General features: G+C 48.2%; 1 protein-coding gene across 1 annotated transcript in view; it reads left to right on the top strand.

Annotated features, from left to right (window-relative positions):
* The window catches only part of MOCOS (molybdenum cofactor sulfurase), a 46,301-nt gene extending 18,345 nt beyond the window's left edge, over positions 1-27,956 (top strand). Inside the window, exons 7-15 of the mRNA XM_004579693.3 lie at positions 1,064-1,180; positions 2,992-3,417; positions 5,702-5,864; positions 9,330-9,408; positions 13,093-13,217; positions 18,697-18,802; positions 23,311-23,449; positions 25,355-25,459; positions 27,759-27,956. Of these exons, the coding sequence (XP_004579750.2) occupies positions 1,064-1,180; positions 2,992-3,417; positions 5,702-5,864; positions 9,330-9,408; positions 13,093-13,217; positions 18,697-18,802; positions 23,311-23,449; positions 25,355-25,459; positions 27,759-27,911 (1,413 nt within the window). The 3' untranslated portion in view covers positions 27,912-27,956. The remainder of the gene's footprint in view (positions 1-1,063; positions 1,181-2,991; positions 3,418-5,701; positions 5,865-9,329; positions 9,409-13,092; positions 13,218-18,696; positions 18,803-23,310; positions 23,450-25,354; positions 25,460-27,758) is intronic.

Below are 27,956 nucleotides of genomic sequence, written 5' to 3'. Positions count from 1 at the left end.
AATACCGTTTTTGCTGTATACCATAAGTTTTGATATGTTGTGGATTAATTTTCATTTACTTCAAGAAATTTTTAAATTTCCTTTTAATTTCTTCAATGATCCAATTATCACTCAATAGCATGTTTTTAAATTTCCAAGTATTTATGAGTGTTCTGTTTTTCTTATTGATTTCTTGTTTTATTTCTTTATGTTGTGAGATGATACATGGTATGATTTCAATCCTTTTAAATTTGCTGAGATTTGATTTGTGTCCTAATATGTGGTCTACCCTAGAAATTGATCTGTGAGAAAAAAAATGTGTATCAGGCTTGGTGCGGTAGCCTAGTGGCTGAAGTCCTCGCCTTGAGCGCTCCGGGATCTCATATGGGCACTGGTTCTAATCCTGGCAGCCCCCCTTCCTGTCCAGCTCCCTGCTTGTGGCCTGGGAAAGCATTTGAGGATGGGCCAAAGCCTTGGGACCCTGCACCTCTGTGAGAGACCCGGAAGGGGATCTGGGCTCCTGGTTTCGGACTGGCGCAGCACCGGCCGTTGTGGCCACTTGGGGAGTGAATCATCAATCATCATTGTTCTTCCTCTCTGTCTCTGCTCTCTGTATATCTGACTTGCCAATAAGAAAATAAAAATAAAAAGGATGTATATCTTGTAGCTTTTGGGAGAATGTCCTATAAATGCCTGTTAGATGTATTTCTACCTCCTGGAACCAGCAGAGGGCAGGCAAGAGCCTTGAAAACCTGTGGTGATTGTGTCATTGAACCCAAAGGTGGGGGAACTTAGGCAAAGCAAGCACCAAGCACCTCACATCATCCCAGGAATTCTTTTTGCCAGGCTGCCATGAGGCTGCCTGGCATAGTGCTTGACTGGGGCCTGCTCTGGGAGGGCCGCAACTCCACGGAAATATCTTGTGAACTGGGCTGGAAACCTGGGGTCTCCAAAATTAAATTTGTTATTTGCACATTTCTGAAGCCTACTTCTATAATCCAAACACTGACCTGAAACTCCTTCCCTACAAGGCAGAGTAAATTGGACATCAGTAACCCTGACTCATGTCCCATTTAATCCACAGGTGGACAAAATGGCATGTCTTCATAACATCCACCTGCGAACTGGCTGCTTCTGTAACACAGGGGCCTGCCAGAGGCACCTGCGGATAAGCAACAAGATGGTCAAGAAGCATCATCAGGTGGGTCCAGGGCCCTGTGGCCCAGGCACTGGCCTGAATGGCCCCGGGCAGCACCTTTTGCTGAGCTTGTGGGGGGTCCTGTGTCTGCCATGGGGGCTGGTGCTGTAGACTCATTTTTCTGAGGGCATTCTGTGGATGTATGGAGCAAAACAGGGGTCAAAAAAACCAGAAAATAGGATACTATCTATGGCAGTGCTTTCTGAGTCAGTTCTTACTTTGGGGGCAGAAATGTTAAGGTAGAGAGGGGTTTAACTAGGGAGGTGTTAGTATCTGCTCTTAGTCTAGTTCCCCCAGAGTATCACCCGTATGCTAGAGTTGGCTTCCTCTGCGTTGGGGGTGGCATGGACCCTTCTGGGGTTGAAAGACTTTGTGTCTCCCTGAATCCTCCCTCCCTAGCTTTCCTTTGGGCCTGAGGTTTCTCACTTTGGAGTGTCATAAGAGTAGCTTGAATGTCAAAGAGCGCTGATTTACTTTGGGATCGTTTGTAATTTGAGTTTGCTTTGGTTGCTACTGAAGATTGCATATACTAGATCCTAACTAACTGTTAGCTGGGGATTACTGAGAAGGAGAGAGAAGAAAAGGGAGAGAGAGAAGGAGAGGGAGAGGAGAGGGAGGGGGGAACAGAGCACATGGGAAGAGGGAAGAGAGACTCTGAGCCCAGAGAGTGGTGGTTCTAGACCTAACATTTGGCCCTGTGGAATGCCACGGCACCATGTCTCTGGGTCATTGGCGTGGACCCAGGGAGATTTCCAGGAAGCTAATGCACCAGGTTGACCAGTGCCCAACACCAGGCAGCTGGGCGAGGAGACCATCTGCCTTTTGTCCCCGTTCCTGGCTGAGACTCCTGGGCTGACTGGCTTCACAGCAGGGACCTAGGCTGCTTGCTTTGCAGGCAGCTCCTCTGTCCTCCACTCCTGTCGAAAGGGCAGCTCTGCAGGCCTCCTGTCGATACTGGGGGAGGTTGCTGGGGGCCAGCAGATATCTGTTCCGCTTCAGATCAGGTAGGCATGAGCTGACACCTCCATGGGCCAGCACTGTGCTGAGTGCTGGGTAAACAATTGCCAATGAAGTATTTCTGCCCAAAACTTTCACGGTGCCATGAGGTTGGGCAGTTCCACTTAAGTTCTGAGCAACTGAGGCCCCGAAAGCAAGTTCCCAAGGGCACAGAACTGAAGGCTGTCTCAGACACACAGCTATGGATTACTTTACTTTCTTTATTTTTACTTATCTGTTTATTTGAGGGTGGGAAGGAGGAAGTAAGGGAGAGAGGGAGAGGAAGGAAGGAAGGAAAGAAAAGGGGGGAAAGAGGGAGAGAGATGGGGAGGGGGCTGGGAGGGAGTGACTGAGCCCATCTGCTGGTTTACTCCCCGAGTGTCCATGATGACAGGCTACCCTGCAGCTGAAGCCAGGATCCCAAGAACTTGAGCCATGAATCACTTCCTGCTAAGGTCTGCTTCAACAGAAGGATGGAGCTGGGAGCCAGAGGCAGGTGCTGAACAGTTCCTGTTGATGTAGGATGCTGATGGTACTAGTGTCTTAACCAGTATTACTGTACTTAACTACTATTAATTTTTAAAAATTCTTTTATTTTGGTAATCTTTACATAGTTGATTAGGGCACAAAGAGTTAAGGGCTACAGGAAAATGTGGGTAAGGCCATTGTTTCCACATTAACATTATTTTTTTTCCTGTATCCGGGGTAAGGGAAGAGATACAGGGAAAAGCCCCACCCACTACTATTAATTTTAAAATTAATACAGTTTGCCTTGCGACACGCATCCCTCTGGCTGATCTGTGTCCCCTGCATTCTAGGCTGGCCACGTCTGCGGGGACGACGTGGACCTCGTTGATGGGCAGCCGACAGGCTCGGTGAGGATCTCGTTTGGCTACATGTCCACGCTGGAGGATGCCCAGGCCTTCCTCAGCTTCATCACGGCCACCTGGCTGCACTCGTCCGAGGGTCACCCCGCCCGTGTGGCTGCACCGCTAGGGGTGCAGGATGTGGCGACGGTCCGGGAGGGATGTGACCTTTCTCCTCAGGAAGGCTCCCTCCCCGACTCCGGGCTTCCGATGGATCCGGCCACCCCTGTGAGCGTCCTGGGCCCATCCTCGGGTGAGGCCAGGTCGGCCCTGCACACGCCTTCAGAAGGAGTGGCGGGAGTACCTGATGGGGCCTCGGGGACACATGTTGTCACCAACATTTACCTCTACCCCATTAAATCCTGTGCTGCGTTTGAGGTAAGGACTTCCTCTTTTTTTCCCACTAGAATACCCATCTTTATTTGTAAAAATGCAGCAATAAAACGTGTTATTTCGGTCCTTCTAGATTTTCTTTTTTTACAAAAACAAAAAGGCACAGAACGCCTTTCTTGTCGTTGGTGTTTTTTGGGCAGCCCTCTCTGCTGCCCCCTTCAGTTAGCTGCTAGTCATTGCCTGAACTGAGACAAATCCCTTTTCCTGGAGTGGTCATTTAGCCTAGCATTTAAGATGCCCACATTGAACCCTGGAGTGCCAGGGGGCATTCTTGGCTGGTCTACTGACTCCAGCTTCCTGTCCATGCAGACCCTTGGTGGCATTAGTTAACGACTGGATCTGGTGATTGGGTGCCTGCCACCCACACGGGAGGCCTGGACTTGGGTTCCTGGCTGCTGGGGTTGGCCTGGTGTGCAGCCCCAGGCGCTGTAGCTTCCTCTTTCTCTTCTGCGCATGCACTCCACAGCCCCTCCTCTCCACGGTCCACGGGGCCTCAGTCTTTCCTGTGTTCCTTCACTGGAAGACCCATCTAAGTTTGCATCCACTCTCCCCCCACCCCCCAGGACACCTTGAGTAGAAACTGCCTTTTTGATCACATTTCCAACTAAAGCTTTCAGATTCCTGTGGGTAGGCAGACCAAGTGCTCAGAGGAAAATAACAAGAGAATGAAATAGAATCTCAGTTACTTTGAAAGTCATGCTGTCCTAACCATCCCCAAATCTTCCCAGTCTTCGCCGAAAGACAAAGCTGGCTAGGGAAGGCAGAGTCCTTATGGAGGGGGTGCTGCACCTGCCTTATTGCCCGCAGGTGCTGTTAATTAATCTACGGGCAAGGACACTTGCCCAAGGCCTGCAGCGCCATAAGCAGAAGGGGTCTTTCTAGGTTAGAGATGACTATGAGCTTGCTAGTATGAGGATTCACTGAAGAAATGCAGGCGGTGGAAGACGAGCTGGTGGAGTAATAGCTTAGGAAAGAAGTAGAAAGGGACAATACAAATACGTAACAGAAATGTAACCCCTGGTTGGTCATCTCCATCCAACCTCTCCCACCACCTGCCAGTGGCTCAGGGGAACCACGGCGAGTTCCTGGAGCAGACGGAGCAGCTCAGCACCCCTGACTTTCCTCAGTCTTGGCTTTGTTTCTCTTGGGGGCCTGGGTTCTGGTCCCAATTGTGCCAAGCCCTGTATTATTCTTTTTTTAAAAGATTTATTTATTTTTATTGAAAAGACAGATATACAGAGAGATGGAGATGCAGAGAGAAAGATCTTCTGTCCACTGATTCATTTCCTAAGCGGCTGTAAAGGCTGGAGTTGAGCCGATTTGAAGCCAGGAGCCAGGAGCCTCTTCCAGATCTCCCACGCTGGTGCAGGGTCCCAGAGCTTTGGGCCATCCTCAGCTGCTTTCCCAGGCCACAAGCAGGGAGCAGGATGGGAAGTGGAGCAGCCAGGATACTTACTGGTGCCCATATGGGATCCCGTGCGTGCGAGGTGAGGACTTTAGCTACCAGGCTGCCATGCCGGGCCCTCACACTATATTATTCTTATTATCTCATGTTGTTCCAGCCTTGTCCAACTGCCAGGCTTTCCATTGCTGTCTGCATCCCTGTGAATTACCGCTATTGTGTCTTGTGAGTTCTTCCTCATTTTCTGGCATGACAAGTAGCTTGTGGCTTCCCAAGCATGTTCCCTGCTGCAGCCATCGGAGCAGTGATTTCCCCAAGGATTTCCAGTGCTTTTTCAGTGGTGGAAAGTGCTAGAAAGCATGAGCCAGGCACTGGTGTGGTTAGCATTAGTTTTGTAGAACCACAAGGCATTCAGAAATTGTACATGCTTACAGTGGATCAGTGAGCTCAGTAGCCATCCCAGGGCAGCCCCAGTTTGTGCAGAGGTGTGTCTGTGCTGTGAGGCTGTGCCTGGCGGAAGCCTCACTGCTGGGATGGCTGAAGTCAACGGGGAGAGAGCCAGCAGGAGACAGCTGAGGGCAGAGCTTTGCTCACCCCCTGGAGATGCCCTCTAGTGGGCTCTGAAGGGATGCAAGCTGCAAGACTTCCCTACTCAAAATCCGGGCTGCCCTGGAGGAGGGCAGAGAGGGGACCTCCAGGCTGAGCGGAACCTTGCTCCCACCATCTGCTTAGCCCTGCCTTCTTGATTTCCTCTCTTCCCCTCCTCTTCTTCTTCCTTCAAGAGTATCTGCTGGATGAATAAAGTCCATTGGCACAGTCTTTTGCGGAGGAGCCCTGCCCTCAGCTGCACCTGCCCTTTCTGTCTAGGTGACCAGCTGGCCTATAGGAAAGCAAGGGTTGCTGTACGACCGGAGCTGGATGGTTGTGAACCACAATGGCATTTGTCTCAGTCAGAAGCAGGAGCCCCGGCTCTGCCTGATCCAACCCTCCATTGACCTGAAGCAAAGGATCATGGTCATCAAGGCCAAAGGTACGAAAATGACGCTCACTTTCAGAGAGCAGTTCAGAGCGCTTTTATCTCACGTGATCATAAATAATAGACTTTGTTCTACAAAAGGTTGAAATAGTCCTGAAGTAACTGATGTGATTGGGGAAGATGACAGCAGTTTGTTCCCAAGTTGTTTTGGGGAAATTTCTGGCAGAAAAGTAATGGTCTGATGGTTCAGTCAGAAAGTAAAGAGCCCGGCGTGGTAGCCTAGCAGCGAATCCTCGCCTTGAACATGCCGGGATCTCATATGGGCACCGGTTCTAATCCCGGCAGCTCCACTTCCCATCCAGCTCCCTGCTTGTGGCCTGGGAGAGCAGTTGAGAACGGGCCAAGACCTTGGGACCTTGCACCCGCGTGGGAGACCCAGAGGAGGCTCCTGGCTTTGGATCAGCTCAGCTCCAGCCTTTGCGGCCACTTGGGGAATGAATCAGCAGACAGAAGATCTTGCTCTGTCTCTCTTCCTCTCTGTATATCTGCCTTTCCAATAAAAATAAATAAATCTTTTTTTTTTTTTTTTTTTTTTTTAAGATTTTATTATTACTGAAAAGCCGGATATACAGAGAGGAGGAGAGACAGAGAGGAAGATCTTCCATCCGATGTTTCACTCCCCAAGTGAGCCGCAACGGGCCGGTACGCGCCAAACCGATGCCGGGACCAGGAACCTCTTCCCGGTCTCCCACGCGGGTGCAGGGTCCCAAAGCTTTGGGCCGTCCTCTCCTGCTTTCCCAGGCCACAAGCAGGGAGCTGGATGGGAAGTGGAGCTGCTGGGATTAGAACCGGCGCCCATATGGGATCCCGGGGCTTTCAAGGCGAGGACTCTAGCCGCTAGGCCACGCCGCCGGGCCCAAAATAAATAAATCTTAAAAGAAGAGAGATATAAACTTTGAAATCTTATAGTCACCTTTTCTTCTTGCTTTTTTTAAAATTTCCTTCATTCACCATAATATGTATGGCAGGCCTTAAGTCTTCCTTGCTGGTTTCTATTATGAGTTGTCTAATGTGCAGATAAAAAACTGTGCAGCTATCTCAAAAAGTTCATGGAAGATGTGTATTATGAAAAAGCTATGCCTGGGTTTTGTTTATTTTTTGGTCCCAAAATAAATTTCCTTCAATTCTATTTTTATGTAAAATTTTTGATGTACCAGTTCTGCCCAATAGACCTTTCTCTGACGGCGGGAATATTCAGTATCTACACTGTCCAGGTTGGTAGCTCCCAGCCACGTGGCAGCTGTTGAGCACTTAAAATGTGGCAGTGGGACACTGGAAGTGAATGTTTGGTTGTGTTTCATTTCAAGTCCTGTGAATAGTGGCTAGTGGCTATGCTGTTAACACAGGTGTAGAGGCTGTTAAGAGTATGGTGCGTGAGGGTAGCCATCCTATTCTGGGTATAGCTGGATAGATACACAGAGAGAGAGCTGCCATCTGCTGGTTCACACCCCAAATGGCTGTAATAGCAAGAGCTGAGCTGGTATGTAACTTCTTTTTAAATATAATTAAACTTTTATTTGAAAGGCAGGGGCTGGGCACAATAACTTAGTGGCTACATCCTTAGCTTGCATGCGCTAGGATCCCGTATGGGTATTGGTTTGTGTCCCAACTGTCCTACTTCCCATCCAGCTCCCTGCCTATGGCCTGGGAAAGCAGCAGAAGACAGCCCAAAGCCTTGGGACCCTGCACCCATGTGGGAGACCCGGAAGAAGCTCCAGGCTCCTGGCTTCAGATTGGCTCAGCTCTAGCCATAGTGGCCACTTGAGGAGTGAATCAGCAGATGAAAGATCTTTGTTTCTCTGGATCTCTGTAAATCTGTCTTTCCAACAAAAGTAAATAAATCTTAAATTTGAAAGGCAGATTTACAGAGAAATGGAGAGAAAGATCTTCCACCCACTGGTTCCCCCTCAAATGGCCATAACCCTTTCCCTGCTTGAGTGAAGCTGGGAACTACAGACCCTCCTGTTGTTTGCCCACTGCTGTGCTGGGGGCAGGGATAAGTGTCACAGATCTCCTGTAGGCTTCCTGAGTCTGCTTTTATCTTCTGCTGAGGGTGGGTGGGCAGAAGTCTTCTACTTAGGTTGTAGTTTCCAATGTCACCTCCAAATAATAATCACTTTAAACCACCCTTTTCCATTTTTATTGCTTTACCCTTGTTTTCTTTTTTTCTTATATATTTCTTCTTTCTTTAAAATTTTTTCTTTTGTTTTCTTATGTGTTTTTTCTTTTTTCATTTTAATTTATTTTTGTTTTTCTACTTTCCTATTTATCTGTCCTTTTTCAACATGATTACATTTTCTGGTCATTCTAATACAATGGATAGAACTGCAATGGGAGAAATCTTTACTACTGATTTATAGGATGCTTCCAAGTCTTCAAAAATAAGAATGATGTTTGCTATAGGTTTTTTGATAGCTTTATCAAGCTAAAGTGGTTCTTATTTTTACCAAAAGCATTGTCTTAATTAATAGTCAGCTCTTACTGAATACTTTTTCTGCAACTGTTGATCTTTTTTCTCCCTTAGTTTACTAATGTGATGCGTTATACTGGTAGATTTTCTGTAATGAAACTAATCCTGATCTCAAAAATACTACTTAGCAATGGCTTTGATTCACTAATATCTTCTATTTTTCTATCTGTTTTTAATAGGGGTTTGCACTTATAATCTTTTTTTGCTTTTAAGATTTATTTTTATTTGAAAGGCAGAGAGAAAGGAACACACACACACACACAGATCGAGAGAAATTGAGAGAGATCTTTCACGCACTGATTCACTCCCCAAATGACTGCAGTGGCTGAAGCTGGGCTGGTCCGAAGCCAGGAGCCTGGAGCTTCTCAATCTCACAGGAGGCTGCAGGAAGCCAACGAGTTGGGCCATCCTCTGCTGCTTTCCCAGGCACATAGCAGGGAGCTGAATCAGAAGTAGAGTAGCTGGGACTCTAACTGGTGTCCATATGGAATGCTGGACTGAAATCAGCACCCCTATGGAATGCTGATGCCTCAGGCCGAGGCTTAACTTACTGTGCTGCACACAGGCCCCCAGATAAGCTTGTTATACAGTACTCTTCTTGTTGAAGCTCAGATTCCCAGGAACTTAATATGTTATTATTTGGAACTGTTACATATGTGCATTTTGTATTTCTTTATACTAAGGAATTTAAATGTAACTCAGGGAACAGTGACCTCAGGATGTACTTATTCATAGGTAGAAAAATCAGAGGAACTAATTGAGTGTGCAGGGACTGAGATGTGTTTGTTCCAGTGCAAGGTTTACTGTGAGAGAGCTGTGTGAGGCCGATGCTGTCGGTGGTACCAAGCATGATGAAGGACAGCTCCATGTGTTATAAAAACAATTCTAAAAGTCAGCCGTCTACTTGATCCAACCAAATGCCAGCATGCTTGAGTTGCTCGTGCACTTCATAGCCTGGTGGTGAATTTCCGTCTACTCTTGCTCACCAGGAATGGAGCCTATCGAGGTGCCCCTGGAGGAGAACGGTGAACAGGGTCGGATTTGCCAGAGCAAGGTCTGTGCTGACAGGTGAGATGCCGAGGCAGGTGACAAGCCTGCCCCGCTGCCGGGTGCCCAGGTAGAGAAGGGCCGGGCCTTGTCTGCTCCATCCTCTGCTGCACTTTCTACTCTGTCCATGTGGACTCTGTTTTCCAAGTCCACTAAGCACGTACATTTCTCACATGTTCGCCCTCGCTGTTTCCTCTGCCTGAACGCTCTTATTTAGCTCTCCACTGGACTCATTCCCTCTCCTCTGTCAGTTCCGCCTTTATTAGGTCTGCTCAAAAACTCTCTTCTCAGAGGGCCCGGCGGCGTGGCCTAGCGGCCCTTGCACGCCCCGGGAGCCCATATGAGCGCCGGTTCTAATCCCGGCAGCTCCACTTCCCATCCAGCTCCCTGCTTGTGGCCTGGGAAAGCAGTCGAGGACGGCCCAAGGCTTTGGGACCCTGCACCCGCGTGGGAGACCGGGAAGAGGTTCCTGGTTCCCGGCATCGGATCGGCGCACCGGCCCGTTGCGGCTCACTTGGGGAGTGAATCATCGGATGGAAGATCTTCCTCTCTGTCTCTCCTCCTCTCTGTATATCCGGCTTTCCAATAATAATAATAAAACCTTAAAAAAAAAAACAAAGGAAAAAAAAAACTCTCTTCTCAGAGAGCTGGCCAGCCACCCACAAACACCTGCTCCCTCCACCTGCATGTCCCCATTGGGTCTGTTGTGCTTCTTTGCATTCATTATTATTCCCAACATTACTGTATGTGTTTGTTTATCTTTAGTTTTCCAGCTTGATCACCTGTGTTCTTCTACCTGCAGGGCTTGCAAACAGGCCAGGGGCAGAGTTTGGGGTGGGAGGACAGGCTAGCTGGGGAAATGGTTGAAAGCAGGCTTGATGGTGAGGAAGCTGGCTTCTGAAAAAGAGTGGCTGCTGGTCATAGTTGGAAAGGGTTAGGGATGCAAGTGGGAGGGTCATCTGATCCCCCATGGTAGCAGGAGGCAAGATGACCAGGTGAGCTAAGCTGAGCAGGATCAGGGAGAAGAATCAGGCTGGTATCAGCTACATCTTCTGGCTATACAACAACCCAAACTGGCTAACAGGTTGGATGAAGAGGCTGATGGTGAGGGAAAGTCAAGCCTTCTCAAGTGTAGTTTTCAAATGACAGCTCAAAATAATGTTTCAGCTAGTTGTAGATTGTTTCCCAGTCTGGGTTGTTGATAAACCCTCTGGTAAATTCTAGAAAATGAAAAGTTGAGTCACATGTAATACCGTTTCTGTTTTATTTCTTGGTCACACATTGTTTATCAAACTGTCTCTTGTTATCTAAATCTGAACATAGGGAAGAGAAAATTTTCCAATTATGGGAAATCTATTATGTCTGTTACCTCTGCCAGCTTCCTCCTCACACATTAAGTGTGCAAAATACCAGGCCACTTAAGATGTGCATGTAATTGCCCATTGGTCAATGTCATGAACGAGTTGCTGGGGGAGATCTGTGCTCACTGGACACTACACTGCCTGATATCACAGCACATTGCATTTTCTTGTGCCCTGCCTTGACCATGAGAGTCATATGTGTCATGATGTGATGTGTTACATGTGAAGGAAGCATCCATCCCAATGGGTGCCAGGCAGAGAATCCCTTTAGGACCCTGAAAGGTTACACTCCAGGAGACGGTGCCAGGCTGATGGTGTGAGGACTATGCTTGGCATGGCTGAGCTTTTTGGGTAATGTTGGCCAAAGAGCTGAGCACTTTCTGTGTGTTTTTGCCAAGATAAGCACCAATTAAACTGTCACATTTTAGTAAAAATTTTAATGATGGCACATTTTCTTTTTTCAAAAAAAATTTATTTTTTCTTGCAAAGTCAGATATACAGAAAGGAGGAGAGAGATCTTCCATCTGTTGATTCACTCCCCCCAAGCAACAGCAATGGCTGGAGCTGAGCCAATCTGAAGCCAGGAGCCCGGAGCTTCTTCTGGGTCTCCCACACAGGTGCAGGGTCTCAAGGCTTTGGCCCATCCTCAGATGCTTTCCCAGGACACAGGCAGGGAGCTATATGGGAAGCAGAGCTGCTGGGATCAGAACCGGTGCCCATATGGGTTCTTGGTGCATGCAAGATGAGGACCCTAGCCGTTAAGCTACCATGCTGGGCCCAATGGCACATTTTCAATTAGGGTAAAGGATTTGGAGTGGGCATCTTGGCATGTTGCTGGAGCCAGTCTTCTGACAAAAATATAGTCATGTAGGAATACATACAGTTGGTTCTCGGACTCTCCCTCAGCTGTCCCTTTCACTTAGCTGTGTCTGCAAGGGATGCTATGTTTGGGGGTAACTAGAGATTTTTTTTTTTTTTAATATTTATTTTTATTACAAAGTCAGATATACAGAGAGGAGGAGAGACAGAGAGGAAGATCTTCTGTCCGATGATTCACTCCCCAAGTGAGCCGCAAAGGGCCGGTGCATGCCGATCCGATGCCGGGAACCAGGAACCTCTTCCCGGTCTCCCACATGGGTGCAGGGTCCCAATGCATTGGGCTGTTCTCGACTGCTTTCCCAGGCCACAAGCAGGGAGCTGGATGGGAAGTGGAGCTGCCGGGATTAGAACCTGCGCCTATATGGGATCCCGGGGCTTTCAAGGCGAGGACTGTAGCCGCTAGGCCACGCTGCCGGGCCCGGTAACTAGAGATTTGATGTATGTATCTCTGGAACCCTAAATCTTCAACATAACAAACATGGAGCTGGGTGCATTTTCCCCGTGGGAGGTCTCATGCTCCCCTCTCCTTCCAGGACAGCAGGATGTCTATTTGTCCTGGTAAAATTAGGAAGAAGACAGGTGTCAACATACCCATCCTGTATTCCCACAGGAAGATGCTCGAGATTTTGCATTATAAATCCACATTGGTGTGATATACACTTAAAACGATTCAGGAGGATTCTGGAGTTTAGCAACCCTGGATCAATAAATGTGCTTATGTTAGTAATTTAGAGACCTTGTTAACAAGTCAGTACACATGACCAGGTCTGGAGTAAGCAACTAGGACACATTTCTGGGTTCAAGCATTTCTTAAAGCAAAATACAACTCTGGAAGAGCTTGTGTCCAAGGTCTATGGTTCTCAGCATTAATAATTTGTACTAAAAAGGCTTTCAAGAGGAACTTCTTTTTATTATTTAAACATTTTATTTTTTTAAGATTTATTTTATTTGAAAGTCAGCGTTACACAGATTTTCTCTCCACTGGTTTACTCCCCAGATGACCTCAGTGGCTGGTGAGGCTGAACCCAGGAGTCGGGAGCTTCTTCTGGGTCTCCCACACGGGTGGCAGGGTGGGCTATCTTCTGCTGCTTTTCCCAGACCATTATTCACAAAGAGCTGGTGCAGAAGTGGAGCAGCAGGGACTTGAACAAGCTCCCATAAGAGATATTAGTATTGCAGGCAGCGGCTTTACTCACTCAGCCTCAGGAGGAACTTCTAAAACTACTTATATGGTAAAAACGCTTCCTGAGAGCCTCTCCCAGCCCCTTCCCTTCCGCCTCCCCATGCCCTACTCCCCCAGCACCTGCCTTCTGGTGCCTTGGTTTTCCCATGCGGCTTTCCACTCACACTTTAGGCTTCTGTCTTTCTGGGGAACTTCGGCAGAATCTAACGTCTCTGAATTTGTTTATCATTAAATAAATACTGTATAGCAGTTTACCCTCTTTTTTTTTTTTCTCTTTTCCAGGGTAAACACTTATGATTGTGGAGAAAAAATCTCAAACTGGTTATCCAAGTTTTTTGGCCGTCCATGTCACTTGATCAAACAGAGTTCAAGCTTCCAGCGAAATGCCAAAGTGAAACACGGAAAAGGTATTAGATGTGGTCAGGTTCTTGGAGGACCTTGGCACATGTCAAGACCCTGCCCATGCAGTGGATTCCCAGGGCAGGCAGGAAGTGAGTGGGGGTGACCAGCCATTGGTGGGAGGCTGCTGAGGTGGCCTCAGGTCAGCGGGCCGGGTGGTACCTTTTGCAAGGCCAAGGAGGCCTTCAGGCCAACGGCTTTGTGCTTTTGCTCAAGACTTGAGCTTAAGGGGCACACATTTAGAAGCACAACTTGGGTTCATGAAGTCAGAATGTTCCTAGCTTCCATGATGTCCTTGGATAAGGACACAGGAACAGGACACAGGGACTGTTGGACTGCTTTTCAGTGGGGAGACCTTGGCAAATCCTTGAACCTGAAGCCCCGACTTCCATAGACCTTGGCTGACTAGACTTTTACTAGATGTAACATGTTCCTGTTGTAAGTCTTTGTTAGCATAAAGTGAGATGGTAGAGAGGAGTCTCCTTTGGAGGTGAGTCCCCAAGGAGTAGCAAGCATCATTGTCAGGTGTCTGCTCGGCAGGTGCCTTCTTGGGAAGCCTGCCCTCACTGCCTCTAGAACAGAGCTCTTACCTGAACCTCCACACCACTCTTCCCTGCTTTGCTTTTCTTACTTATTTTATGCTCTGTTTTCCCTCTAGTCATCCCTTGCGTAAGATACAGGCTCCAGGAGCAGGGAATAGTATTCTTCCAGTGTTGTATCCAGGGCTTAGCACAGCACCTGGTGTTTGTGGTAGCTGCTCAGGAAATGCTTGAACAGCAAACAAATGACCATCATAATATCACCAGTCTGTTCAAGGATGACCTGATATGGTGCTCAGCTCCCGGAGAGATTGGCTTGTAAACCCAAATAGCCTTTTGGCCACATAGGGAACAGCAGCTAGTTATATGCACCTGTGCAAATTCACTGTGGATCACTGAAGATAGACCAGTGGTGTTTGGAGCTGGCCCTTCACAGGAGTTCAGGCTTGTTCCAGCACAGAGATGAGTGTCCTCAGGAGAGTGGCAGGGATTGACATCTGTTCATTCAGGGATGAGTTTAGGAGTGTTAGAGGTGGGCAGAGGAATGAGGGGGAGAGCTTGGGAGCAGGGATGTGTAAGTACTGGGGAGCCAGCACTTTGTCTTGCGGTTTGTGGGAGTTCTTGCAGAATTGTAGCTGGGGGTTTCATGAGGCCATTTGGGTTAGAAAGGCCCTCCTGGCTTGGCATGGGCCTACATCAGAGCAGGAGACTGGGGAGCACAAGGGGCCAGGCAGGAGGTGAGGGCCCATCCTGGCTAGGATGAGGGTCTGAGTGAGGCAAGGGGCATGGGCTGGATGGAGGAAAGAAAGCCTGATGCCCGAGTCAATTTAGATGCCGGTTAAGAGGTTCATGTTCTGTGTCACGTCTGGGTTTGATACTCACCCCACGTTGGCTGCTGACCCCAGCTTCCTGCAGATGCAGACCCTGGGAGACAGCTGCGATGTTCCTGCCACCCAGATAGGAGACTTGGATTGGGTTCCCAGCTCCTGGGTACAGGCATTTATAGACTTGAACCAGTGGGTACGAGTCTCTCTCTCTGCCTAAAAAATAAATAACAAAATATTGCCTTTTAACTGTCAGAAATTTTATTTCTTTTTGCTTCTTCAATTTCCTTCTCTTCAGTTAGGCTTAGTAGTGTCCGGTGGCCCAAAGCAACAGAAGCATATGGCACATCTTGACAAATCAGTTCTGAAGCACAAAGAATAAAATGAGTGACAGTGAGGCTCTTCCTGAGATGGCTGCACCCTCCGCCCTTTCGACCCACATCCAGGATCAACTACTAGTGATGACTTAAGAGCTGTCACTCAGCCTGGCTGTCCTTCCAGGAAGAAAACAGTTGGGTTAACTGTTGTTACTATTGTTACTCAGATCTGATACGGGAGTGCATTTGGTTGTCTCTCACTTGACAATAACTTGGTTAACTTCTGTGTTACTGTGATGGCTGATGAAGAATGGGAGCCCATCTGGCTTGCAGGTGCCTCTCACTTCAGCCTCAGAGATAGGCTTGATCAGCATGGAGGAGGGCGTTTGTTTTCTGCCTGGAGGGGGCCTGGGCCTGTCCTCTGTGGAGTGGAGCTGGGGAGGGACTGGCCTTGCACTTTCTTTGTCTGTCAGGGCCATTTTAGCAGGAGCATGTGTGCAAGTGGGTTATCTGGACGTGGTCATAGGTTCTGGGGTCCATGTCCTGGCTCTGAGATGGTTTCACCCAGTAAGCCTCTTAGAAAATTAATTAATTGATTTTAGTTGAAAGGCAGAGAGAGAAAGAGAGGAAGAAAGAAAGAGAGTGTGATATCTTCACTTGTTGTTGCAGCCGCTAAATGCCTGCTGTATCCAGGATGGGTCAGGCTGAAGCCGGGGCGCGGGACTCAGCCTGGTTCTCCCACTTGGGTAGCAGGGACTCAGCTACTGGTGCTATCACCCGATGCCTCCTTCCTGGAACCCGAAATTAAGCTGAAATTCCAACCTATGTACTTTGAAATGGGATGTAGGTGTCCCAAGTGGCATGTTAACTGATGCATCAAGCCTCCTCCCAACCTTTCATTAACATCATGGATAAGGTCAGTCATGGCCATCCTAGCAAACAAAGCCTGGTGATGGGTGGCCAGCTGTTCTGAATGGTCTTGAGATTTTCCTTAAAAAATCCCCACCCGTTTTAGTAGTTTTAAAACTTCTGTTCATCTCTAGTCAGTAACTTCAGAAGGACTAACTGCTTTGCTTGATTGGATTAAAAAGATTGTTTTGTGCTTGCTGCTGTCATTCATGTCCTTCTGTCTTGCAACCCTCTGGGCCACCACCAATCCCAAACTCTCCCGTGTTGCTTCCAAGGCTTTATTGCTGCAACATTTCACTTCAGTGTTTTATTATTGTTATTTTCTCCAAATGATTTACCTTTTTGTTGTTTTGCATTTTTATTTTTTTAATTTTTATTTTTTAATTTTTTTAAAGATTTATTCATTTTATTACAGCCAGATATACACAGAGGAGGAGAGACAGAGAAGAAGATCTTCCGTCCAATGTTTCACTCCCCAAGTGAGCCGCAACGGGCAGGTGCGCGCCGATCCGATGCCGGGAACCTGGAACCTCTTCCGGGTTTCCCACGCGGGTGCAGGGTCCCAATGCATTGGGTCGTCCTCAACTGCTTTCCCAGGCCACAAGCAGGGAGCTGGATGGGAAGTGGAGGTGCCGGGATTAGAACCGGCGCCCATATGGGATCCCGGTGCGTTCAAGGCGAGGACTTTAGCTGCTAGGCCACGCTACCAGGCCCTGTTTTGCATTTTTAAATAGTAATTTTTTAAAAGATTTACTCATTTTTATTGGAAAGGCAGATTTACAGAGAGACAGAGAGATATAAAGATCTTTTGTCCGCTGGTTCACTCCTCAGATGGCTGCAACTTACAGAGTTGAGCTGATCTGAAGCCAGGAGCCAGGAGCTTCATCCAGTCCCCCATGTGGGTGCAGGGTCCCAAGGCTTTTGAGTCATCCTGCCTTGCTTTCCCAGGCCACAGTCAGGGAGCTGGATGGGAAGTGGAGCAGCCAGGACATGAACTGGTGTCCATAAGGGACACCAGTGCTTGAAAAATGAAGATTAGGCAGTTGAGCCATCATTCTACCCTCAAAACATTTATTTATTGTGAGGGCAAATATATATAGAGAGACAGATATCTTCCATCCACTGGGTCACTCTCCAAATGGCTGCAGTGGCTAAACTGGACTGGGTCCCAGTGGCCAGGAGTCTGGAAGTTCTGTGTCTCCCATCTGAGTGCTGGGGCCCAAGGGCCTGAGACTTTCTCTGCTGCTTTTCCAGGCCACAGGGAGTTGAATGGAAAGTGAATCACCTGGAACTTGATCTGGTGCCCAAATGGGATGACAGCACTGCAGCTAGAGGCTTAACTTCCTATGCCACAACACCAGCCTCCTTGTATTTGTTTTGTAGTGGTAGGCAGGCTAGGACAGTTTAACAAAGACAGATAATGAAGGGAGTACACCTGACAGATGAGGCGGGCATCTCAATACAGCCCTGAGAGCCTGGTCTGCATTTACACTGCAATGAAACCCAAAATTCAAGCCTAGAGCTGCCAGTCTCTGACTGAGCACGTGCTGGGCCTGGGTTGCTGAACAGCATGGACATTTCCCTAACTTGCTGACAATGGAGACAGAGGAGAAGGGCAGTGAGTAGCCCCTGGACTGGTCAGGTAAGCCCAGTAGGGCCGGGAGGGTGCAGGCAGGGCATGTGAAACAGAGCAAGGAGCCTCAGCCTCTTATAGGAGACAACTCCTGCCAGGAGACAGTGGCTGGAGGTGACAGTGCTGGGTGAGGCAGGTGGCTGGGCGTGAGAGCCCCGGCAAGCCGCTGTCTTCATGAAATGTCACCGAGGACACTCCCAGTTGCTTTGGAGAGTGAGGGTGGCAGTAGCAGTGCCCAGGACGAGGAAGCTTGGGCCTCACCACTGGGCCTCTTCAGGCCCCACGCCGGGTGCCAGGGAGGCTCCCACGTTGGCTGTTCTGAGTTCTCGTCCTCATGGGAGGAAGAATTCAGTTGAGAAGTGGCAAGGATGAAGCTTCATGAAGAGAAACACCGAGAGAGTACAGCTGATGGGCCAGGTGGGCTCCTCAGTAACAGACTGAGAGCCTGTTCTGGGTTTTTTTTTTAATATTTATTTTCATCCGCTTGAAAGTCAAAGTGGCAGAAGTTAGAGAGCGATGGTTTACTCCTGCATATCTGCCACCTCTAGGTCTGGTCTACACTGGGGACGGGAGGTTAGAACTCCCCACGAGGGTTGTAGGGATTCAAGTTCTAGGGCCATCTTCTGCAGCTTCCCAGTGGCATTAGCAGAAAGAGCAGAGAAGCCAGGATGCAAATGGGGCCCTCTACCATGGGATATGCTTCTTCCAGTCAGGACTCTAACCCCACACCCCCTGACCTTAAATGATTTTTTAAAAAGATTTATTTTGTAGGAAAGGCAGATAAACAGAGAGGAGGAGAGACAGAGAGGAAGATCTTCCGTCCGATGGTTCACTCCCCAAGCATCCACAATGGACGGAGCTGAGCCAATCCAAAGCCAGGAGCCAGGAGCTCCTCCAGGTCTCCCATGCGGGTGCAGGGTCCCAAGGCTTTGGGCCACCCTCGACTGCTATCCCGGGCCACAAGCAGGGAGCTGGATGGAAAGTGGGGCCCCTGGGATTAGAACCGACACCCACATGGGATCCTGGCACGTGCAAGGCGAGGACTTTAACCATTATGCTATCGTGCCGGGCCTGACCTTAGATGCTTTTAAATGGACTATTCTAGCAACTCATTCTCCTCTTGGGAGGTCTGAGTCATTTGTCAGGTACCATTTTGTTTCCCCTTGTGGAAGCAGAATCCACCTTTAAAAACAAGTTCTTGGAAGCAAGCTTCATTTGCATTTCAAGAAAGCATCTTTTTTTTTTAAATACTCCATCATTTTCAGATCAGTTTCTTGCTACGACAGCCACCCTTTCTCTGGTGAATGAGGCACAGTACCTGCTGGTGAACAGGTCGAGTGTTTGGGAACTTCAGCAACAACTAAGCACCAGGTAAGACCTCTTGGCTGAGGACCAATGGACAGGGATAGCCTCTGGAGGGAGGCCTGGCTCTACCTGGGAAGGATTTGAGAGTTACAGAGACTACCCTCTTCACTCACCCCTGTGGTCCAGGGAGTTCAGCAGAGCCTTTGGCCGGTTCCCAGTAGCTTTTTGAGAAAGTTCTCATTTACTGTCCATTGACCCTTAACAGCGTCAAGATCTTCAGAGAAGAATCCCCAGCCAGCATTCTCTAATAATTTCATTATTTTAAAATATTTCTTTCATGACGTCAGTGGCTGGAGCCAGGCCAGTCCAAAGCCAAGAGCTTCTTTTGGGTCTCCCAGGTGGAACTTGAACCATCCTCTGCTGCGGTCCCAGGCACATCAACAGGGAGCTAGATTGGATAGGGGGCAGCTGGGACTTGAAGCAGTGCCCACATGGGATACCAGTATCAAGGCAATGACTGTTCCAGCCATGCCACAATGTCAGCCCATAAAGATATATTTCTTTATTTGAGAGGTAGAGTCTTGAGAGAGATAGATTTTCCCTCCATTAGTTCATGTCCAAATGCCTACAACAAGCAGGACTGTGGTAGACCAAAGTCAGGAGCCCAGAAGTGGGTGGCATGTGAGAGGCTGGCCCAAGCATTCTCTACTGCTTTCTCAGGCATGTTAGCAGGGAGCTGGATTGGAAGTGAGCAGCTAGGCCTGGAACCTGCATTTATATGGGATGTTGGTGTCAGAGGCACTGGCTTAAGCCACCATGCCACCACCCACTATGCTACAACCCCAGCCTCTCATCATTCCATTGACTAACGCTTGTTTAAATTGAATTGCCATCAAGTTGGCCTAGTTTCCTGGCCCCACCCTTCCATTGTCTTCTGTGTCCAAGGAGCCTTGTTCCACTGGACAGTAATTTTGAAGGCTGATAAAAGAGCAGCTATGAAAGCCTTTTGCATTTTTTAAAAATAGATTTACTTATTTTTATTGGAAAGTTATTTTTACAGAGAAAGAGAGAAATATTTTTGTTCGATGATTCACTCCTCAAGTGGCTGCAATGGCCAGAGCTGAGCCAATCTGAAGCTAGGAGCCAGGAGCCTCTTCTGGACCTCCTACGTGGGTAGAGTTCCAAGGCTTTGGGCCGACCTCAACTGCTTTCCCAGGCCACAAGCAGGAAGCTGGATGGAAAGTTGAACAGCTGGAACATGAATCGGTGCCCATATGGGATCCCGGGGCTTTCAAGGCGAGGACTTTAGCCATTAGGCTACTGCTCCAGGCCCCAAATCCTTTTGTGTTTAACTGAGGTGATTCCAGACCTGACTCCTGTGTGTGCCAGCCAGTATGGCTTCAGCTCAGTCTATCGCCCACATCAGCCTAAATACATACTGGTGGTTGCAGTTGCTGGGTCAGTTCTGCCTCCAACCCCATCTCTTGCTCAAGCTAATGGATACTGCAGCCCAGCCCAGCCCTGCCCTGCTCACCATACACTTGGTCCTCAATGTACAGCAGCCCAGTTGGAACAACCCCCAGTAACCCCACCAGGCTCACCCTCAGCCCTGCTTCCTGTGCTTGCCAGTATGTACAGAAGACTGGTTCATTTTGACAAACATCCCGTTTTGTTCTGTCCTGGATCTTGCACTTTCCACATGGCACAACCCTATCCAGTCTACCTCTCTAGAACCAATGCACACACTTGGCAGCAAGTGGAACAGCTTTGCCTGGCCTGACCCGTACTCCTAATCTGAATCATGTGCTCACCAGTGGGAGATACAGCTCACCATGGAAGTTCCCCAAGTTCCCCCACTTGGCCTACTCCCAGATCTCATGTATGCCATTGGGTGCTAGGCCCTTAACCGACACAGCCGGCCCCCTCTGTCTTGGCCTTTGTGTGTGCTGGTGGATACTGTGGTCTGTCTTGCCTAATACCCTGTTCCTGGATGTGCCTATGGGTGCTGAAGCCTGGACCAGCTTGGCCTGTTCCCAATCCCAGTACCCATGAGAGTCAGAGGTTCCCATGGTCATATCTAGCTCAGCCCTTCACTACCCCACTCACTTGAACAAACTAGCAGGTATTTCAGTTCTACAGAGCTAAGCCCACATAGCCCCCACAGAATCTGCTCCCAGATCTGATGCTCTCACGTGCTAGGTGTGTCATGGCCCAGACTTATGTTACCTATCTCCTGTTCCAGTACTCACTGATAGGTACTGTGATCTAGCCCTGCCAGGTAGGCCCCCAGCCCTAGCTTTAGTGTGTACTGGTGGGTGGTGATCAGTGGTGGCTGATGCTAACTAGCCCAGCTCAGGTCTCCCACATGTGTGGGTGCATCAGTCCGATCCATAAAGGTCCTCTAGCTTCCCTCTTCCAAACCTCTCAGGCTCAGCCCCCTCACTTACCTGGCCCTGTTGGTAAAAGTCCTCCAGAAGTCATTCCTCACCTGTAACATACTCCCGTAGCAGTCTTCCCTTGCACACATTCTCATACCCATTTCCTTGAGAGGATTACAGTCCCCACACCTGGGAGCACATGGGTTCCCCAGCCCTGTCTTCCCAAGTCCAATTTTCTGGTGGAGGGGTGTGCTGGCCTGGAGCTCTGGCCACCCACCAGGGACCCAAGAACATAGAACGGGTTCCCAGACCAGGTGCCTGGGCTCTTACCCCTCTGCTCGCTTGGGACACAAGTGCATGTGCAAAACCTCAGGCCTGGCCCAGTGGCACATCATGCCAGCATGGGCCCTTTCCCCACTGCTGCCACCTGCCCTTGGGACCAAAGCACATGCGCTATCTCAGGCCCACTCTTGACAGTTCACTGCAAGTTCTCAGATCCCAGAGCTCATGGAAGAGAGTGTCCTAATGTTGGTTCAGTCTGCGCAAGGCAGAAGAAAGCCACCAGTGGCTCCATTTTCACACAGATGTTCTTTAACTTGGCGCAAAGGGAGCAATTCAAAGTGTGCTTTTTTATTGGAGAAGTCATGAGACAGATTTACAGGGTTTCCTCTGAGTGAGGATGGACATGCGTGGAGCTGCCAGGGACCATCATTCATAACCCCATAGCAGTAAACAGAAAATTAAAACATGAGTTCCAAAAATAGCATAAGCTACTTAAGGCTGAAAATAAGACATTCATCTTTTATGTTGAAATGTATGATGTTTTTAAGTTTTTAATTTGTTTAGAAAATGTTAACAGATATAAACTTTTTATATATTTATGGGGTACTATGTTTCAACACATGCATGCATCATTTAATGTCCAGTCACAGTAAATATTTGTCTCTTCAAATTTCTGACATTTGTTTTTACTGAAACATCCAACATTGTTTTAGTTTTTTTTTAAATTGAGACATAAAGTGTGCTAACATTATCTGCAATCACCCTACTGTGCAAAAGAACCCCGAAACTTCTTATTCCTATCAACTATAACCTAGTACCAGTCAATCAGCTTTTCCCCATCTGTCCTTCTTCCATCCCAGCCTCTGGTAACTGCCAGCGCACTTTTAATTTTATGAAATTACCTGTTTTTCAGACTCAACATACAAGTGAGATCATGTGACACTTGTCTTTCTGTGCTTGGCTTATTTTACCTAATGTGAATTCCACTTCCATCCATGTGATTGTCAATGAAGATTTTGTCCATTTTCCTTGCTGAGTAGTATTCCATCGTGCATATGTGCCATGTTTTGTTTATCAATCAGTGGATGGACACTTAGGTTGATTCCATTTCCTGGCTATTGTAAATTGTGCTGCAGGAAACATGGGGCTGCAGATGTCTCTGCCAGACAGATTTCATTTCTTTTGGATCAAGACCCAGGAGTGGGGTTGCTGGATCATATGGAAGTTCTATTTTTAGTTTTGGAAGAACCTTCATACTGTCTTCCACAATGACTTCATTTTATTTATATTTTAAAAGATTTATTTATCTGAAAGGCAGAATAACAGAGATCAGGACACACACACACACAACTCCTCTCTGCTGATTCACTCCCCAAATAACTGCAACAGGCTGGGGGTATGCCAGACCAAAGTCAAGGACTAAAAACTGAATATTGCACATGGGTGACAGGGCTCAAGTGCCCGGGTTATCTTCATTGCCTTCTCTGGTGCATTAGCAGGGAGCTGGATCAGAAGCAGAGCAGCTGGAATCATAAACGGTGCTCTGATAGCGTATGCTGTTGAGGCAAGCAGCCGTTTAACTTGCTGTGCTTATAATGCCAGCCCCATGTATTTGTGAATGTATTTGTGATAATTTAACTCCCTAAAGGAATGTGAGCTTTTGGTGCTTTTGAGGTCCTTGGTAGTCTGTTTAAGGTCAACTCTTTAATTGCCTATGCCTGTCTCCCTTTTCAGGGGGCATATCTCAGGGGGGTGCTGTTAAAGACTGACAGGTGGGTGTCATCTTATTGCTGGAGGTGAAAGTTTGCTTCTCACCATCCATGCCTCAGGCCAGAGGGAGCTGGCCAATCAGGTGTCATGGGGCAAGTATATGCCCATGTTCTGCTATTCATGCTTTGGGCATGTGTTGTGCAGTGACGAGAATGGAAAGGAGGAGTTATTCCCAATGAAAGACCTCATTTCGCGTTTCCGGGCGAATATTATTACCAATGGAACAAAGCCTTTCGAAGAAGAGAAATGGGATGGCATTTCAGTTGGTTCCTTGCATTTTCAGGTAAGTCATGAGAAGTTCTGCTCTCCTTGTGGAAACGTAATGGACAGACTGACCTCTATCTCTGACCTGATGGTGGCAGGTGAAAAGGACTTCTGTGCTTGGCTCTTACGCCACACAATCCCAGCACGAAAGTGACCTTGGCATCCCAGGGTCTTTGTTGGCATGATCTCTCCCTTGCTCCACAAGAGGCTGGCAGTGCTCAGCTTCATGCAGCGAAGAGAGAAGGAGCTACATACAGATGTAGAGAGGGCTAGGTGCCATTGTGACACAGTCATTATGCAAGAGCCTGCCATCATCTCCAAGGGCACTTGTGTCTGGGAGAACACAGCCTTCTCCAGCAACTTGGAGGGTTTTCTGACCAATGGCAGCTCATGGGAGCAGACCCAGAAGCCTGGTTGCCCCTCAGTACCCATGGCTGCACCTGCTCCTCAGCACACTGTGACTTCTGCCCAGGCCAAGCTAGCAGATGTCCTTCGTCCTGGGGCTTGGGACTCCTCACACTTCCATTGTCTTGGCCCCTACTGTCCCTTCTGCCTGCTTGCTCCTGGGTTTCAGCTTGTCACCTCTTTGGAAAGGCTGGCCCTGACCCATCATTTCCTTCTGGGTATAGAAAAATAGGGACTAGGTCTGTTTTGTTAGATTTTCTCAAGATTTGAAGAGGGATGGGGAAGAGGGGAAAGGAAGAGACAAGGTTTTTATGGAGATGCTGTTGGGTGGCAACTGGGGCCTGGGGCTGGGCTTGTGGGCAGTGCTGGACCTTGGCAGCCATTTGGCAGGTGTAGGCTCCAGAAAGTGAGTCCTGCTCTTGGCCGAGAAGGAAAGAGGATCTGTACACTAAGAGCCACACTGGATCCCATCCCATCTCAGGGTCCCTCATGGGTAACAGTGAAAGTTGTCATTTTTGAGCATGATTGAGTGGCAGACCTGGTCTGGGCAGAAATAGCATCCAAAGTCATCCTTAAATCCAGCTAAAGGGCTGGTGTTGTGGGGTGGCCCATTGATCAGCCACCTGCAATGCCGACATCCCATATGGATGTCGGTTTATGTCCTGGTTGCTTCATTTGCTTCACTTCCCATGGAGCTCCCTGTTAAGGTGATGGGAAAGCAAAGCAGATGACCCAAGTGCTTGGGCGCCTGTTGTCATATGGGAGACCTGGGTGAAGCTCCTAGCTCCTGGCTCCTGATTTTGGCCTGGCCCCAATCCTAGCCATTATGACCACTTTGGGAATGAACCAATGCAGGGACGATTTCTCTGTCTCTTGTCTGTTCTCTTTCTGTATCTCTGCCTTTCTAGTAAATGAATGAAAAAAATCGTTAGAAAACAATCCAGCTAGTGAGATGGAGGAGAAAATGTAGCCTGGAGAGGTCATGGGTCAGCCAACCATCTCAGGTGAGAGACAGGCTCCTCTCTCCTCCCTGCATCCCTTTCTGTTTCAACTACTTATGTGGCCTGGGAAAGCTGCTTTTTTTTTTAAGTTCCTTTATTTATTTTTTAATTGTATTTGAAAGTGGGGAGGGAGAGAGGAGAGAGAGAAATTTTTCATCTGCTCGTTCACTGTCCAAATGCTTGTGATGGCTGGTACTGGGTCAGGCTGAAGCCAGGTCCCTGGAACTCCTGGCAGGTTTCCTTGCCTGCCGCCCAGGGCGTGCACCAGCAGGAAGCCAGATCAGAAGCAGAGTAGCTGGGACTTGAACCAGGCACTGAAATATGGAGTGTGAGCATCTCAATCTGTTATCTGACCATGGCACCACCCTCCTGCCCCTGGCCTGGGGAGCAGGACTTCAGCTCTACAGGAGATTGTGTCCCTTGGCCTAGGTGTGGGCTGTTGCTATGCCCGTCTCTGCAGAAAGGGAGGGTCTGGGCAACTTTGTTGTAGCACTGTCTTCTCCCTTCGCTTCTGCCAGGTTTTGGGACCTTGTCACAGGTGCCAGATGATTTGCATCGACCAGAAAACTGGGCAACGGAACCAAGATGTTTTTCAAAAACTTTCTGAGACTCGCAAGAGAAAGGTAAGCAAGATGGCCAAGCTCTACCTGCCCTATGGTTCCTCGCATTGTTCTGTGGTCTGGCCCGTTACTGGCACCAGAGGTGGGGTGAGGAGAGCACTGAGGAGTTTTCCGAAGTGGGGATTGTCCTGCCTGTTTCAAGGCTGCTGGGCCATCACCACTGGGGCTCTGAACTTACGTTTTCTTTGATTTTGTTTTAGTTGTATGTATTTTTTAATGCTCTCCAATCTTGTTTTAAAAAGCTATGCCTATAAAAAAGCAGTGAGTAAAGTGATTCTGCTGTCTGAATGGCTATTTTCTTTACGGAAGATCTCACTCAGGTGGAGTGACTGCATGCTAGGAATTAGCCAGTGTCATTATCCTGCACTCTTCTTCTTAAGGGTAGTTGTTACAGATTCTAAATGTTATAAACTGATTTCTTAAAAAAGGATTTGTTTTATTTGCCTGAAAAGGCAGAATGATTGATAGAGGAGGAGAGACAGAAAGGGAGCGAGAGAAGAGACAAGTCTCTCATGGACTGGTTCACTTTCCAAATGGCCTGGCCACAATGGCCCAAGCTAGGTCAGATTGAAGCCAGGAGCCCAGAACTCCATCTGGGTCTCCAATGTGCGTATCAAGAGCCCAGGGACTTGGGCCAGCATCCTTTGTTTTCCCAGGGTACCTAGTAGAGAGCTGGATCATGAGTGCAGCAGCAGTTAAGCTGGCACTCCTGTTTTTGGTATTGCAAAGAGAGCCTTAACCCACTGTACCACATGGATTCTTTAGAAAGATTTGTTTTTCAGGCTCATACTTTCTGTTAGGACTTTTTGTTCCCAAAGAATTCCAAGAAGCCAAGTAGGAGTTAGGCAGTGTAGAGCACTTCCTAAAAATCAACAGAAATGGGCCTGGCACAGTAGCCTAATGGCTAAAATCCTCGCCTTGCATGCACCAGAATCTCATATGGGTGCCACTTCATGTCCTGGCTGCTCCAGCTCCCATCCAGCTCCCTGCCTGTGGCCTGGGAAAGCAGTCGAGGACAGGCCAAGGCCTTGGAACCCTGTACCCACATAGAAGACCCTGAGGAGGCTCCTGGCTCCTGGCTTCAGATTGACTCAGCTCCAGCTGTTGTGGTCACTTGGGGAGTGAACCAGAGGATAGATCTTACTGTCTCTCCTTTCTATAAATCTGACTTTCCAATAAAAAAAAATAAGTTTTTTTCAAGAGATAAAAATTGACAGAAATGATGCACGTATCCAATCTATTTCCAATAATACCTCTCGGGTTAATGTGTGGTAGAAGGTTCCGATGCCCTTTCTGTAGAGGGTTTCTGCAGATGCAGGATTTTGTTTCACAAAATTTGACTCAGCGATGTCTCCTTACAGAAACAGGAGGGGTGTGACATCCTGGAGATGTTGCTGTTGGGTGCTGCACCACTGTGTGTGTGTGTCCAGCTGCTGCAGGCCCTTAATGGGTGTGAGCACCTTGAGCCTGCCCCACACGTGTTGTCTGGAGAATTACATGGGTGGGCACAGATCCCAAAGTCCCTGGAAGCAGTATTCCTTAGTGTCCCTATGATCCTGATGGGCACAAGTGGCTGGCTTTTCAAGTCTGCAATGTTTTTATTTACCTCATCTTTATGTGTGGAATACTCTCAGGTAGAAAAGTTGCAAAGTGAGTGCGGAGTCCCCATGCTCTTTTCACCCACAAGCACCTAAATCTTAAGGCATGAACTTGGCCGTAGCCCCATAGCCTGGGTCCTAAAACTGGAGGATGTCCCAAAGGTGTGGGCAGGAACCAAGGGCTCAGAGACAGCATCCTGTCCTCCCCAGGGGTCTTAATGGCTCCATTGCAAACCTTGAACGGACTCTTGAATTTCCTCATTTTGAGCTTTCCATCATCTTTCTTATGGTGAATTTGGAGAACTTACAGTAGTACTCAGTTACAAAGAAAACTGCAAAGAAAATGCAGAATTTTGCCAGTGTCTTCCTTGAATAGTTTTTGGTTCGGGGGACAGAGAGGAGATGGGCCTGGCAGTGGTCGAAGCTGAGAGTGGAGAGAAGGTTTTCTAGCAGGATGCTCGGGGCATGTGGGGCAGGGATGCAAAGAACACGCCCAGCAAGATGGAGGCATAGGGTCAGGATGCTTAGAAGGTAAATCTTTACGATCTGATGCGAATTCTCCCCGTGTCCCACTATGCACTACCATGTAAAACAGCAATGCATCGAGTTCAATGCATGCCTCTGAAGATCATTCTTCAATGTTTGCTTGTACCTCATTATTGGCAGCCTTATTTGAACTTTTGTTACTGCTTTCTTATTCCTAGGTGAACTTTGGCGTGTACCTGATGCATACGTCTATGGATTTAACGTCTCCGTGTTTCCTGTCTGTGGGATCTAAGGTGTTCCCTGTATTGAAAGAGAATGTGCAACATGCTGATTTATCGGCTTCTGAGAAACACCAGGATGTCATCTCCTAATCACACCCTGCCTCAGCATACATAAAAGTTTCTCTGTTACCGCGA

The sequence above is a fragment of the Ochotona princeps genome, chromosome 18, assembly GCF_030435755.1.
Source record: "Ochotona princeps isolate mOchPri1 chromosome 18, mOchPri1.hap1, whole genome shotgun sequence".
Taxonomy (NCBI): Eukaryota; Metazoa; Chordata; class Mammalia; order Lagomorpha; family Ochotonidae; genus Ochotona; species Ochotona princeps.
The sequence above is the reverse complement of the archived record's forward strand: the minus strand, read 5'-3'. Positions and strand labels throughout refer to the sequence as shown.